Source organism: Plectropomus leopardus, chromosome 8, assembly GCF_008729295.1.
Source record: "Plectropomus leopardus isolate mb chromosome 8, YSFRI_Pleo_2.0, whole genome shotgun sequence".
NCBI lineage: Eukaryota > Metazoa > Chordata > Actinopteri > Perciformes > Serranidae > Plectropomus > Plectropomus leopardus.
The window spans coordinates 29,599,871-29,616,645 of record NC_056470.1 but is presented as its reverse complement, the minus strand read 5'-3'; the positions used below and the strand labels follow the sequence as shown (position 1 = coordinate 29,616,645).

Sequence of the window (16,775 nt, the reverse complement as noted above, 5' to 3'; positions counted from 1 at the left end):
TGATAACCTTTTCTCCTCTGGATTATACTGCTAATTTCTGAAATAAAACCAGTACTTTTTGCTGCACTTACGACCTCAAAAAAGGAACATTTGCAGCTCTGCACTTGTGCAACAGGAATGTCCGAGGCGCCCCTGAATGCAGCACAAAGGATGCACGTCAACATCTCTATTGGCACTCATTCGTGTCCTTCACAACAAAAGTCCCCGCCTCCAGCCTATTCACAAGAAGACACTCAAGTCAAACTGCAGTTGGCTCCACGTTGAGACTCACAACTCGGTCAGCATCTCTCCCCGCCGGTTTGTCTCTCAGAGGACAACAGGACACTTCGTTATCTGTATTTTCAACAACTTTTACCCCCCCTCACCATGACGTTCAGGAGGCTGAAGAAGGTGAACTCCAGCGGGCCGGAGACTGGACCCGCATCTCAAGACAACGACATTTATTTCCCCTCGTCAAAGTCGGACAGCTGCAGGACTGTGGAGTTACCCAGTCACTCCTCGGAGGTTTACAACTACAAGACTTTGGCTTATTCTGGAGGGACGCTGCCCAGGAACTTCAAAAAGGTGAGGAGTGCATTTAATGTCTCACTGTTACCATGTTTCTCTCTTGTGTCCTCATTCATTGGGTCATACAGTCTAACGTTAGACATATTTATTAGTGAGTATTTGGTATTAACTTCACACTTAAACTTGTTCATTGTGTAGAAACTTTTAAGATGTGATTTTAATACAAGACTCTTGAGCGTGTTTATTATCAAGGTTTTCCACTAAAGAGGCAAAAATAATTTAACCTTTTAAAACCTAAATTCCCTCCAAAACATGGACAGAAGGTAATGAGCAGCTTAGGAAGAAATGACCCAGAAATAAGCAAAAAAATACAAATAAAAAAATACCAAACAAACAACACAACACAGGGAAGTTAAAAAAAATAAATAAAATAAAATAAGAAAATAAATAATAACACTTGAAAAATCAACAATCAAGGAAATTTTTTTTTAAAAGTGCCCAAAAATAATTATTATTTCAAAATAATTGTGATAATTCTAAATATAGTTGTCTTGACATTTTACCTTAGCTTATAAAAAACAGAATAAATTTCTAAATTTAAAAATTATTTTTGAAATATGTGGGACATTTCTTGCCAAGTTGGTCATTATACACAGATTTAATAACTTGTAAGGCGTGTGAACGCAGCTCAAGAACAGTGATGAAGAGCCAGGTTTAAAAGTGTTAATTTACTTATTTACAGTCATGATTCTGGTTCTGGAAAGTGGACTCTACATGATATACAGGGACCTGCTCAGCTATATGAGCAGTTTTTGTTGATTTTAATGATAATTTCACCTTCCAGCAGGAGGAGGGAACTTGTATGTCTAGACAACTCATTAACTTTGTGTTTCTTTATCTAAAAGTAAGAAAATCTTTACTTGTATGTGATGCAGTCCACTCTGGTGCGCTGTGTTCAGTCTGTCTGGTGATTCTTGATGTGAAAACATTTGCTGGTTTACAGTTTGTATCTCCAGAGGGTATCTTCACTAGAGGTCAACAGTAGCCCATCCAGGGGGCAAGTGAGGACCACCCAAACACTGAGTCTGATTTATGGTGTGTCAGGTACACCAGGGCCCCGAGCTTCATCTGTGGGCAAATTAAAGTGAAGATTTATAATGAGCAGCAAGTCCTTAAAGTGAAAACCTGCAAAAGTTCAAGTTTTGTCAAAGTTTGCTGGAGCATGAACCCAAGACAAACTATTTTTTATATTTAAATGCTTTCCTTTGGGGAAATGATTCAAAGTGCTGACATGATCATGAACTTAAAGATGATTTACATGTAGCTAATTTAGCAGCTTTTATTGTAATTGTTAAAGTGGTGCTGTGTCATGCTAAAATATATAACATAATTAAACATGAATGAGGAAAAAGACAAAAAAAAGTTATTTAGCTGTGGAAAGACCAAAATTTCTCATTTAAAGCCATTTAAGTTTGGTCATAAGATGGGAAATTATTGAAATGTACTTACATCATGAGTGCAGACTGTAAATTGGATTGAAATGAGTGTGGGGGAGGGATAGTATCCCAATATTTTTGCCTGTCAATATCGAAATGATACACTGATGACCAGTATTGAGTTTTTTATCAGATAAATTATAAATACTACAAATATAAAGTAAACATTTGTAGCCTACTAGAATAATACAATCAGCTGTTTTTTTAGTCTATTAAATACAATTGGCTACAAAATGAGGACAAAACAGATGTTTAAAAGGTTTTTCCTCTCAGGACATAATTTGCAGTCGAAAAAAAAGTTAATAAATGGAAAAATGTTATTGTAATACTCGGCATATCACAAAAAATTTAAAATCGAAATGCTATTGTGACTTAAGTATTGTGTCTAAATCCTGGATTTGCCTTGTTTAATTAATTATCTGATTAATATTGTTGATATTTGCTTATTAACTGGCTGCTGGCCTCTTGTTGTTTTGCTAAAGTTGCCCCGGGGTAAAACAACCTAAGTATCCACGCCTGAGCCACGCCTCCTTTCAAAATAAAAATGCCCCGAAGATAACACCATCTGAGATAAACAAATCAAATGTTTTGGCCTGAGTGCCAGAGATATAAAAAGTATTGAACTAGAGCTTGTTTATAATGGAAATAACGTCTGAGGGGAGGATCCCCCCCGGTCCCCCTGACAGAGGCGCAGGCTGGGCCCCGAACGCCCTCAAATCGCAGTAACGGCCCTGTGTACACGTGACCTGTGAGAGGCTGCTCCAACTAGATTTGCTGCGTTTATTCATTTTATCTGATGAATATTATTGATGTTTGTTTGTTAACTGGCCCCTAGCCTCCTGTTATTATGCAAAAGTGGCCCCTGAGCAAAGCAAGTTGAGTATCTTTGGTGTGCACTTATTTCAGAATAAGAGCACTGTGTAGATAACATCATCTAAGATAAACAAATCAAACATTTTCATGCTGATAACAGCGTGTTCGCCTGGATTAGTGAAACCATCATTGAGGAAGCCCAAGACTGACGTCCTCTTTCACTAATGATCCAGCGTAGAGGTCGACTGATATTGGTTTTTCAGGGCTGATACTTTCTAGACTTTCTAATAATTTTCTGACACACTATTTTGAAGATAATTTTCAGGTAATTTTTCTGTCACCTTTCAGTAATTTCTTGCAATTTGCAGGACATTTCCTGCCACGATGCTTATTGCCTTTTTTGAAAGAAATCAAAGCAGCGGTCCAGGTTTCAAAGGTTTTAAACACTTGTGCAAAGTGTCTGAACACAGCAAGAAAACTGTAACAAATTTCTGACCGTTAAATTAAAAATAAATTCATAAAATAGCTCCCTGAGGATTGACAAAGTAAAAGATCCTCCAATGCTGCCCCTTCCTTTTTTTTGCATTTTTTTAAAATTAATTAATTTTATCAGTGATCATTAAAATAAAACGTGCTACACATATTTGACAAAATGTCAAATATCGGCCCCAGGCTGATAATCTGTGGACCCTTAATCCAGAGTGACACCAGTTCAGCCGGTGTGCATAATTGAGGCTGAAGTTTGCTCCTGGGTCAATCGGCTCATTCTCCTGGTTATTGTGTTTCTCATAAAGCTTGACTCAGCTCTTACTTCCTTTTGGGGTTTCTGGCATCCCAATCTGAAACAGACGTATGTAACAGTGTACAGTAAAGAAAGACACAGTTATCCCAAAACCTGCATCCATACAAGTGTACATTGGCTGCAGTGTCGGGCTACAACAGCGCATTGTGCCCTCCTGAGGCTCGGAGATCCTGCTCCAGCCTCCCCCGTCGCTCTCTGAGGGTTTTTGGGAATAAATGCACTCATTGAGACGGCAGCGGGACAATTCTGTAAGTGTTGGGACATAAAGAAAGCAACATTTTACTACCCAGAGAGACTGTAGCACAAAGCGGCCTTTCACAGGAGCAGCATTTGAAAATGATTGAGTTGGAACAGACGAGGATTGATTGTAAGTGATTTAGGGGAGCCTGCTGGACAGATAGCTTCCTTATTTACACAGTCAGGTAGGGCCGAGTCCTGACCTGCTGTTGACTTCAGTTTTCACTCAAAGCACTTATTGTAGCAGTTATCCCAGCCCTGTGCGTCTTATTTGTTTCTTTAATGGGCTGGAATTTGCACAAAGTGCTCTGAATGATCTAAATGTTCGCTTAGATCAACAGTTTGGGTGCCTGAAGGCAGCAGAGTTGGTGCGAAATAAAAGCTAAATTTAGGTTTTCTTGTGATGTTGTGACTGCGTGAAGTAAACAAGGAGCAGCCAGACACGCATTTCTGGTTTCACCGCTGATGTTTTCATACCGCCGTGATGGCTCAGCAGCTTAAAAACACAAACAAGCAGCACGGAGCACGCGTGCAGCTTCAGGACTCGCTGGACCGGTTGATGTGTACAGAAGGTTTATACTGGAAACTGAGGGGAAAACCCTCATAATGAGCAGTCTTACGTTAACCAGGTGTCTGACACGCTTCGTGACTTGTTTCGTTTTCTCCTGGCAGGGTGGCGGCCTCCAGAAGTGGAAACCCTTAACTCTGACACCAGAACCACAAAGGTACAATCACTCACTGACGTCCACTGTGGACTTTTTTTGTTTTACTCCTCTTCTGTCTTTACTTTCATCTTCTCGTCTTCCTCCTACAATGATGACGAGCCTCATGGTGAAAGCCCCTCATTCAGACAGTCATCCTGGCACTCATTGTTATGCATGATGATTCTTTGAGGCTTGTCATGAATTTTCATGTGTTGCACTGTCCCTCTGTGAGACGCTGTGTTGACGTCTGTCAGTCCAACAGACCCATCTACTGTACGTTTAATGTCCAGATGCTGCTGGACACAGAGGGAGTCCTGTGCAGCCAGCGGAGATGTCACGTTATGTGATTTAGATAAGGACACACACTGAAAGGAGGAATCCAGAGCTGGACATAAACATCTTGTTGACCTCCTGAATTTTATGTATAAAAATGCTGTTAGATAAATAAATCTTTGAATATCATCATTGCTATGAGACTAAAAAATGATGTACAGACTGAAAAATCTAACATTTATTCGATTTAAAGAGGAACTGATTGATTGTCAAAATAGATGTTAGAAGTTAGATGATAGGCAGTAACTTCTATAGATGATAGAAGTGACGTAATTACACAGCTCACATTCATTTTACAAGAAGACTCGGAGGGACTGTAATGATAAAAATGTCGATGTGATTAGGGTTGCAGCAATATACCTCGATTTATGGTTATCATCCCGTGTACATTATCATTTATAAAGCAACCAGACAATCTCAAATTCGTATTTCCCCGACTGCCTGCCAGACTTTTTACACGTACTTCCTTTAAAAAACAAACATACCGTCTGTTTTCATCCCTTCAAGAGTCATTGTAGCTGATAATATGGAAACCGTGAAATCATAATATCTCTGCGACTGTTAATGTATCATGACAATCTCTTGCAAAATAAGAAAGTAAGAATATAAATAAAATAATAAAATAAGAAATAAAAAATGACAACATCTCATTCTTCTTTTTCAGGAAAGTGGTGGTCCTGGAGAAGAAGGAAGAGGAGACGTTTGGTTTTGAGATCCAGGTAAGAGGATTAACAGCGATACATCAGAGAGGGGGAGATCTCTTAACCTCTCGAGTGCCATTTAACAGGATTTCCCAGATCGTCCGCATCTCTGTCAACAGATGATGAAACTTGAGTGACTGAAGCGTGCACTTCTTATCCTGTAAATCTCTTAATCCGAGCATTTGCCTGCTCCAGCGGGGGTGAAAGGTCACGCATCAGTCGAATAACTAGTTGAGTGTTGGTCTCATGACTCGAGAGAGAAGAGGAGATGTTGCTTTTTTTTCCCAGCATTTTTTTTTTTATTTTAAGCCGTGTGGTTTTGCTCACACGCTTGCCATGTAATACCTGCCTCGCTCTCACCCTCTCAGCAGACAGACGCTTCACACATTTGACCTCGATATCTCCCGGATCTCTCTCTGCGTCGCCCTGCAGCGCTGCAGCCTCACAATGTCGGCTCTGTGCTGCATAGCTCATTCTTTAAATAGTTTTCTGAAATGTTTAAATGTTGATCTGTGCGATCAAGTTTCTGTAAGTGGAGGAAAAGACAGTTTGTTCTATTTACAGTTTCGCTGTAAGTTCCCGCCCTTCCTGCCCGCCTGTGACCAGAAGGAAGTGAGATCATGAGGGTCAGTTTGGAGCTCAGTGGAGAGGGATGAGTTTGTTTTCCTGCTGGTTTTCCGCCCTCTCTGCCTGTTAGCTCAACGCGGATGTGAAGTTGAGGATCCAGAATGCAAATGTGATATTTGCGTTTGAACGACATTTGCGTGGTTACGTGTTTATCTTTCACTCTGCTGAGGAGGAAGCGAGCCAGGCGCGTTTGAATCATTGAAAATTTTCCATAAGAGACACTCGTCCAAGTCAGATCCATGTTTTAATGGGAACACTTGACTGCAGCAGATGGAAAGCTTGATAACTTATTTTATGACACTCTGATGGTTGTGTGAGTCTGTGGACGTGTTTGTTGAGGGAAAGGCCCTCAAAGGTTTCAACCGCATGTCGACTGACTGACAGACGCTCGTGTGACAAGGGGAAGTCTGAGTGTTGCCTGGAGAGTTTCTGACCTTCTGCAGAGAGACTTTGGTTACTGAAACTAGGAAGAGCATGCAAATGCATGTGGAAGTAACAAAACAACAGTTACCAAGACAACAAAATATTAGATGCATAATAAGGAGGTGATATCTTGTTTGCTGACAACAATACTCCGGTTTTATTAACCCTGAGGGCCCACTTGAATATTACACACACTAGTATCGCTCTGCGCACAAAATACGCTTTTCAAAATCAAGCTTTTAATCGACATCATTCCTTTTTTCATTCTTTTTTAATTTTAAAGATTATTTTTTTGGCATTTTTGCCTTTATTAGATAGGACAGGAGATTGCTAGCATGAAGGGGGGAGGGAGGGAGGGGATGACATGCAGCAAAGGGCCGCAAGCTGGAATCGAACCCACGGCCTCTGCAGCAAAGACTCTGCCTTCATATATGGGGCGCCTGCTTTATCCCCAATCATTCCTAATCAAAAATATCAAATATTCATTAATTTAAGCCTTTAAATGCCAGGTTTTGTCATGACATTTTTTTCAGGTGATTATACACTAAAGAAAATATATTTATTCTCTTATATTGCATCTCTGCCAATATGTACCTCTAAATCCAACACAATGGACCTTTAAAACACCACTGGCCAGTGTTTGGCTGTCTTCTTGGTGTGTCCTTACAATGGAGCTTCACTCAGAATGCACATATGGGCATTTTAGTACTTTTTTTTTAAAAAATGCATCTTTGTCCTTTAATGTTAAAAACCCTACCAGCAGTTTCTGTTCAATCAGACAGAGACAAGCCTCTGACTTTGCATGTTGGCGCCACAACTCTGCACGTTCACTGATATGATCTTTGTTCCTCCACCGTCTGTCACGACTCCCTCAGCTCGCCATATAGTGCTTTATCATTGTTGTGTTGTGTTTTGTCGTGTATGGGCACATTATTTAAAAACTGCCGACATCCATCACATTGTGTATAACAATTCCTATACATAAGGATGGAGGAAGTATTTACAGTTTTTTCAGAGTCATTGTTCTTTCTCTTTCAGACTTATGGCCTGCACCATCAAGACCAAAACTCTGTGGAGATGTGCACGTTTGTGTGCAAAGTGCACGATGACAGCCCGGCCCAGCAAGCAGGACTTAAAGTTGGTGAGTGTGTGTTTTTGTATTGAAGCCTAAAATAACCTGGAAAACACTCGTAATAGACCTGAGGGGAAGTGAGTGTGTCAGGAGTTTTGTTTTTTTTTCTTAGGTTCAGCTTGTCCTCTTTTTGCCAGCTGACACTCGTGTACTGTACCTCAGCAAAAGCACTCGTCTGTTTAGGGAAGTACAAATGTGACTGTTTGCCTTCTCATTTTCCAGTCAGCAAACAACTTAGTGAACGGCTGTTTCAGCCATCGTGTATTTGCCATCTCCTCTCACCAACGTGCCAGAGAGTGTCGAGCAAAGACAACCTCTCCAATGCCAGTTTGAAGGGAAGTGTTATTTTTATTTGGCAAACAGGTCTTGTTTCCTTTTGGGTCCTTTAAAAAAAAATCCTCAAAGATAGAAACAGTGCATGACAGGGATTTTAAAAGAGGAAATATATAAAGGAAAATATTTGATCAAAGTGAGATGAGAATAGAGGTGCAATGATTTTTCAATTAGTCAACCATTAATTTGAGTAATGTTTTAAGAAAAAAACATTTCAGCTTGTTAAATGTGAATATTTTCTGGTTTCATTCTTTCGCTGTGACAGAGAAGCTAATATATCACTGCTGTCAGGCGCAAAACTGCAGTGGAAACACTTTTTTCACTCTTATAGGTCACATGATGTTATGGTTATGCACTTGTTGGTAGAAACTGGCTCCCTCACGATGCAGCAGGCGCTACAAGAGGCGTTATTGTATTGCATAACTCTTTAAAAGTTGAGCGGATCATCTGGAAGTTATGAATCCACAATTCCTCTGTGAAATCGTGGACTATCACCTCCCAGAAATCCCTCACATGTGGCTGCTCCAAAGTATAAGTGGCTCGCCTTTCCATTATCGCTCCTATAACACGCCTACGTTGCCTTCGATTGGAAATAATGACGGCTAGTGCGGTGGCTGCAATATAAATAAATCTGCTGATGTTTTGAACATCCATCATCCAGGCTTCTGGTAATGTTATCATAAGAGGAAACGTCGCATAACATCACTCAATGGAAACGCAGTCATCTCGCAATTGTGTATGATCGACATTTCAAAATTATTACTTTAGTTTTGCGCAAATCTGTAGCAGAAACCAGCCTCCTGAAAAGCTTTGTTGATATTGACACGTTTTTTGTTTAATGTCAGATTATCTTTCAGACTCTCTTCCAGATAAGTCCATCTTCCTTTTTTTTGGCTGCTTTGCAGTGTTGGCAGTAACTTTCTCTGCCTGTGAATTACGCTTTCACTGAGGAGACGTCCACATGCATCTGCATTTATAGAACAGTCAACAGGAATCACCTCTCTCTGAGGTGACCTGTGATTGGCCAAAATCTCCCATCATGGTCTAGATTATTGAAGCCTGAGAACAGAGCAAAGAAGAGGTGCCGTGTTCTCTCAGAGCACCTAATGTTTATAACAGGTTTCGGCCCAAAGACGCCAAAATTAAACTGCCTACTTCAGCTTTAACTGACACTAAAAATGATAATTAATTGCAACCCTAGATGATGATGATAAGAAGTGCTTGATGTCGTGCTAAAGAGCACTGCAGCAGTTACTTGTATAAATTGTTTCTGGTTTTCAAACCGGCCGCTCTCAGCGTTCAGGTCTCCATCAGTGTGTCAAAAATGAAGGAAGGTGATTCTCCGCCTCCTTCGTTCATCTGACCTGCGTATGTCACTCACACAGTTTCACTTCCTACATTCCTCACATGCTCGCCCTATTGTTCCCCACGTCTCACTGCGAACACGGTGACTTCATCGCATGAAGCAGATTAGGCGGTGGTTTTTGAAAAGAGGAAAATAGGCTTTGTTCTGAACCCTCACAAAGGCTGCTGTCACGCACGAGAGTTCACACCACATCTAATAACACTGAAGTGGAACCGACGCACGCAGATAACCACACACACTTTTTCATGTTTTAAATAAACTTTTTTTCTGCAGTTAATTAAGGAGCCACGACTGCACACGCATCGCCGTCCACATTTGTGTTGCACATGTGTCGAGGTTTAATTTAGGCTCAGGGTTGGATGCAGCTTGTTGTAACTGAAGCCACAGCAGATTGAAGAGCATCCCGAGCTGATGGCTGCTGGTTGACACACATGTTTGTGTATGTGTGTGTGTGTGTGCAGGGGACACCATCGCAAGTGTGAACGAGGCCACCGTGGAGGGATTTCGGCACAAGGAGATCGTTCAGCTCATCAGAGCCTGCGGCAACTCACTCAGGTACACAGACGCTCAGAAAACAACACGAGCCCTGGAAACATTTCTGTTGTCAGTAATGCTTCTCTGGTTTTTATTATTTAATAAACATAATCAACTGATTCTGGTGCAGAAACAATTAGATGATGTGACAGAAAATTGGAAGCTGATTATTTATTGAAATTCTGAAGAATCTGATTCATGTGGAAATGAAAACCAAACTAAAGCTCAGCAGGCTGTCAGAGCAAAACGTATGTTAGAAATATGTTTTCAGAGGAAAACCGAATGTTAATTACAACAAGAGCTTGTCTTAAAGGGAAGGAAATTAAAAACAGGTGTTGCTTATTGTGACAACATATCAAATTCAAACTGGAAAGCCCGGTGTTTACTGTATCTAAAAACTATGTAATGTACTACACAGGAGCAGAGAACAGCCATGCTTTACATTTTTACTTTTTAAAATATTTAAACACATGCGCTTTAAACCTGCTGCTCCCATTTATGTATGGATATTTCACCCTTCATTTCTTATTAACATTATATCATCATATCATTATTATTATTATTTATGCTCCATGCTTCATGTTTTTCACTGATTCATCTAATTATTTGTGGTTTTTCGTCACTTTTATCGTGCTTTCATGTTTTAAATTTAGTTTTCATTTAATGTTTTATATTGTTTGAGTACAGCTGTCAGCCTGAGAGCAACCAAACATAATGTCGCTGTATGTTTCGTTATGTAATGCTGTTATCATGAGGTCACAAGGATCGTTTTCTTGTGATAATGAGTTAATTTGGTTTCTCCAAATTACAAAATAATTAACTCGTGATCTTGATAATTGTGTTTAAAAAAATGCAAACACGGCTGTTCTAGGCTTCCGTAGTTGTAGATATTGTGACTTCAATAAATTCAAGTCTGCGTTACAAGCTTTATTAATGGTCGATAAAAATTTAATCCAGTTTACATGGATGGGAGCATAAATTAGTTCAACTTCCAAAGGGCAGAGTGAGAGAAAACGTTTGAGAACCAGTTATTAACTTACCAAAAAAATAAGCATTTTAGTTCCAGCTTCTGAAATGTTTCTTAATTTTGCATATGTTGTGTTTGGGCTGTTGTTTGGACAAAAGTAACAATTGGAAGATGTTGCCCCAGGCTGTGAAAAATTGACATTTCATAGTCCGAGAGCCGGCTTATGCTTGGAAAGAAGGATGGCAAAAGTATTTATAGTAACGGCCACAGGCGGATTGAAAAGCTGGTGAACAGAGAGAGAGAGAGCGTTTAAAATATGGGAATAATGGTGCACATTCTCACACCATCTCTCCTGGAGGACATCAGCAGAGTTGCACTCATGAAAGAACCACAGAAACAGTAAAGAGTGGAGATAAAGAGCCAAAGAGAGAAGTTCAAACCCTGATTAAGGTCCTATGTGAAGTGGGTGTGTGTGACTATGTTTACATGCACAAAATATTCTGTCTTTTTGTCATATTCTGCAAAAAGACAATATTCCTACTAAGCTGTTTACATCCCTTATGAAAATCTATATTCCACTTATAATCCCATTTACAAACAGCCATTTATACTTTACATTTAATGTGCCCTAACATGTAGTTTATCACGTCAAAATATGGACAATTGCAACAGCTGGCTTGTCATTTTGCTTCATTGCCTCAAAATATGATTTTTTTTTTTTTATGTTTCCCAACGGTGATTGACTTGTTTAACCACATGAACAATCGTCTCTCTCTCATTCCTTTGATCGCTTTCTCAAAAAGTTCGGTGTAGCAATATTTCTGCGTATCCAAAAACCTGTTGATATCATGTCTTTCATAAGGAAAGTTGTGTTTTTCCTTTTTGACCAGAACTGTGGTCTTTTCTTTTGAGGATGCATCTCCACCTCAGTTTGTGTACAATGTATCCATGACAACGCACGGACCGTAAACCAGAAAACTGTGTCACAAACTGCGGTGTCTACATTCAAATAATGCTCCCAAAACCCCGAAAAATACCAGTATATCCCACATGTCTTTATTGGGAAATGCTTCATTTGGAAAAAAGGCTTGGTTTGGAATATCCAAAGGAAAAATTAACTTTGTAATAAACTTTATTTATAAAGCGTTTTACATGGTTGCACCTAGATTTAAAACAATGCAGGATTTAGGCAAATTAAATCAGGCGATTTCAAGAAATGCAAAGAAAAAGAAACCCCAAAAATAAAGATAAATGCCGCCAATGAAATGGACAGGCAATGCTGGACCGCTAACTGGGAATAGTAAAATCAGACAATGAGAATAATGCTGTGTACATGACCCATATCAAAGAATATTTTCATATCATTGTAGTCGGGCGCAAACATTGTTTCTTCACATTTTGCTATTCTTTTTTTCTTATTCTTTTACCATTTCTCAGCCAATAAAATGTATTTTTAAAAAAGCTTGTGACTAAACCTCCTATCTCCATTGGACCCTTTTAAAAACACTGCGTTTTCTTCTAATTCCTGAAAAAAAAGCAATTTTGGAGATGGGGGTTTGCACCCGACGATATTTGGAATAATAGTGGAATATTTGTGTGCATGTAGTTAATTTCAGATCGCCGGTTTCGGGCAGCTTAAAATTTTTATAAATAATCAAGATTATTATGTAAGATTAGTCAATAATAGCTTTAGTATCTCAAACATCGCTGTTAGGATTCAGTATCAGTAGAGTTGAGTGTTGAGGGAGGTTTAATCTGAACCTCCTCTACTTGTAAAAGATTAAAAGAACAATTAGCGAGGCCCCTGTCTGAAAGCTTGGAGAGCTGCTGCTGAAAAAAGTGAGGTGAACCGCATCAGAGGGGCAGAGTAGGCACAGATTTTATAGACTGACATCATGAAATTATACTTACAAGTCTGTATAAACTGTTAAAGTGAAAATGAGCGCCATAAGCAGTTCGCCCACTCGAGTAATTCAAAGGATGAAGTGTCTTGAGTGGAAATTGTATATGTTCTTATCCTTCCCCCGCTCCTGTAAACCGTGTGACTCCAGACTCGTTCCCACCGACGCCTGATGAAAAGAGCCTTTCATATGGTCAAACTTTTTTTATCGCTGTTTTCTGCCCTTGTAGTTTTTATGTGTGCTTCCTGTTACGCTTATTAACTCTGCTCCCTTCTGCTTTTACGCTTATAGGCTGGAGACGGTTTACAGTGACTCCATCCGAAAAGCAGAGCTGGAGGCCCGGCTGCAGTATCTGAAGGTGAGCTTCTCATTTTTTTACTGTTTGTCAGCGGTGACTCAGCCTGTTTCTGTGTGTCCACTACCCTCACACATACACACACACACACACACACACACACACATTATGTTACATGCTGGATATAGACACCACCCCTCCCCTCCCTCCACACCTGTCTCCCCGGCAGCACCACCTGTTGCATCAGCAGTTCACTGATGGCTGCAGACATTCTCAAACTGGTGGCTGTTAAAAAGCTGCCAGCTTTCCCCCCAAAGATTACAGCAGCTGTCCCGCTCTAATCCACCAGCGTGTGAGCGCTGCAGCACAGGCGCTTTCTGATATTCTAATCCAGCGTTTTAAAGATTAACCTGCTCTCAGCACAGCGTGTGTGTGTGTGTGTCTGTGTGTGCAATGTTGGTTGATTTCTCATTAAAACATGATGAAAAATAGCACTGTGCACAACTCCAAGAAACTTAAACAATATCTAGAGGTGCACGGTTTTGGGGAGGATGTAAAAACAAACACCAGCAGTCACAGATAAAACTTATTTTGATAAAACGGAAAGAAACGGATGTGTTTCAGCCAGATGATGGCACACACAGATGATGGCTTCATAGATGAAAATGAGTCTGTTTTTGTTTATTTTGCCCATATCAACCCTTTGAAACCTGAGCAAGTCAGTGAGCAACAAAGGAAAAAATATCCCAAAATTAGCTAGAAATTTGTAAAAAAAAAAAAAAAAAAAAAAAAAAAAGAAAATTACCTAAAAATTAATTTTCAAAAATCATGAATAATTAAATCTGTTTTTTTAAAGGGAAATGACCTGGAAAATTGCATAGAAATTATAATAATTCTGTAATATAATTTTAAATATGTAATTATGATAAGTTATAAATGCAATCTTTCCCAAGCTTTTTACATTTTTTCTAGAAATAAATCTAGTAATTTCTTGCAATTTGAGGAACATTTCTTCCAAGTTGCTTTTTGTCACATGTGTATGAAATTGCACCGATTTGCTCACTGTCAAAGCCGTCTAAAAGCAGCTCAAATAAAATGATGTTGCTCCAGGTTTCAAAGGGTTAAATAAGTCAATTAAGCTGTGAGTGCCAGTGTCCTGTTTGTTTTTTGATTCTCACTAAATACGACATAAGCTGTTGACTCATTTATGTTGGATTAGACAGAAAAAGACTGACTAAAAAGTACTACTTTAATCACCACGACAACAACTGATACAATCATGTTCATATCAGGTTGCATGTCAGTTGGTGGTGTACAGAAAAGCCCTCCGCTACGTCATCTTCCTGTTAGCTGGAGCCTGCAACTCCTGTTATTTGTCAATGGCTTGCACATACTGTGGGCTTGACGTAAATAGAAACTTTGGTCATTGCAACTGCAGTGTGGACACAGAAAATTTGGCATTGTTGTAGCATCATTTTTTTTAAATTGCTTCAGAGGGAAAAGTCCTTTTTCATGAGTTGTTTTACAGCCTGTTTGTTGTGGTTTTCTGGCACAGATTTACACACATTTAACAAATCTCATGTCTTCTTTTTGTAGCAAACTCTTCATGAGAAATGGGATGAGTATCGGTCGCTGATGGTGCAGGAGCAGAGGCTTGTTCATGGTACGTTTAATGTGTTTGATCACTTTATTCACTCAGTGCCAGTGTTAATTTACATGCTCGTACATTTAAAACATATCAAAGTTTATACATTTAAAATCTTGCAGTCATCCAGTTTAATTTTTTTGTCATTGTTTTCTTTGTTTTCAAAGTGAGTGTCACAAATCTCCGGTCTAACTTTTTGCCATCTCTGTAGTATGTTTGGTTACTAACCAAACAACCAAGTAGACAATCTACTAAATATCTGGTAGTCCACCATCCTAACCTTTCTCTTCTTCCCTGTAGGCATTGTGCTGAGTGATGCTGCAGTGTACGAGTCCCTGGAGTCAGCCGGTGTGTACGGCAGCCTCGGCACTCCCAGTCCCGCTGCTCAGAGAGCCCTCCGCTGCACCGGCAGCACCAGCAGCAGTGCCAGCTTCCTCAGCACGGCCACCGAGGACGACCCTCTCTACCAGACCTGCATGTACCAGGTGGACGGCAGCGTGGACTCGGACAACGCAGAGAAAAGCAAAGAGCAGCCGAAGAAGAAGCAGCAACGTCTCCGACCGGCCAGCGAGCTCTTCACGTCGGCCAAGACGCAGCTGACCCGCAGCGCCAGCACACGCAGCTACATGAGGGGATCTTCATCGACATCGTCCGCCTCGGGGGAGAAGCAGGGAGGATTCAACTCGCTGCAGAGGAAGCCCAAACCGAAAAGCTTCCGCAGGCGTCTCTTAAAATTCATCCCGGGCTTGAACCGACCGCTGGAGGAGGAAGAGAGCAAACTGTGAGCACTGAAACTTCACAGACTTGAGACTTAAAGCACCACTGACTGTTGAACTAGACTGCCAAAGAGTAAAAAAGTCCCCAAAGAGTGAAGAGACCAAAGTGTGATGGCTCTGCAGTCGCCACATTTGACCAGGAAACGTGACTGCGTTCTGGAGGCCGCAGTGTTTCACAGCTGTACATACTTGTTGTTTCCTTTAAGTTATTTATTTATTTTGACATGTTTGCTTTATGTACAGAATGAAGGATTTTTGAGTTTTTACTGCATGCACCCACTTTTATTTTGACAGCTGAATAAATAACCCGTTTGTGATTCCACGACATTTTGTAAGAGTTTGATACCTACTTTAGATGATTCAAAATGATCCTGTTTTATTTGTTTTCCGCCTAAGTCACGGTTCCTAAAAATAAAATATGTGTCATTTTCAGATTATACGCTTATTTATTTTGTGCAGAACTTGCAAAAAAAAGCTCCACAAGCCACAACTGTTTGTGGGAATCGTGGCTGCCAAACTGAAGTTAGCGCTCCGACCTCGAGTGCACACACAGTCTGTTTGTAATTTCCCCGTTGGAGATGTGTCCCGCTCCATGTGATGTTTTTAAATATAGCAGATCTTCATTCTTCTACAACTCTCTCAGAGTGTTATCTCAGGTTCTGGAGGTTAGCGTCTAGCTTCGGATGGTTTGAGGCCTTTTTTTGGTACAAGGTATCCAGAATGGAGGCTGTTGTGTCGGCTATGACACAGTTTATTGTTGGGAGGAGAGCGAGGAATGTGCGGAGAAAGGCATGACCCAAAATTCCAAACACAACCGCTTTCTTTCAGCTCTTGAAGACGAATGCTGATTCCTACTCTTCCACGCTCCCATATTCCCATGGCAGCTTCAGTTGTCCAACTGCTCACTCTGAGTGTGTGTGTGTGTGTGTGTTGGGCGGGGGTCGTTTGGAGTCTTTTCATTCCTGGCTCCCAGCTGACCCATGAGGTCATGGTGGTCACTCTCTCCAGAGCTGATCCCTTTTGTCCTCCGCCGCTCATTCACAGATGCGTCAGGAGTGTTGATGATGGTGAGCGATGGTATGCAGCCATGTGTTGGAGCCGAGCCCTCTGACTGTTGTGGGCACATTAGGGAGGGGGGGAGGGCGGGGGGGGGGGGGGGGGGGGGTGACAGAAGGGATTGTTA

General features: G+C 40.6%; 1 protein-coding gene across 1 annotated transcript; it reads left to right on the top strand.

Annotated features, from left to right (window-relative positions):
• Positions 1 to 189: 189 nt before the first annotated feature.
• tamalin (trafficking regulator and scaffold protein tamalin) lies at positions 190 to 16,024 on the top strand. Its single transcript, XM_042491509.1, has 8 exons — positions 190 to 564; positions 4,528 to 4,580; positions 5,557 to 5,611; positions 7,682 to 7,784; positions 9,936 to 10,029; positions 13,168 to 13,234; positions 14,768 to 14,834; positions 15,117 to 16,024. Exons 1-8 carry the CDS (start codon positions 367 to 369, stop codon positions 15,599 to 15,601), a joined length of 1,122 nt encoding a protein of 373 aa, XP_042347443.1. The 5' UTR covers positions 190 to 366; the 3' UTR covers positions 15,602 to 16,024.
• Positions 16,025 to 16,775: the final 751 nt, after the last annotated feature.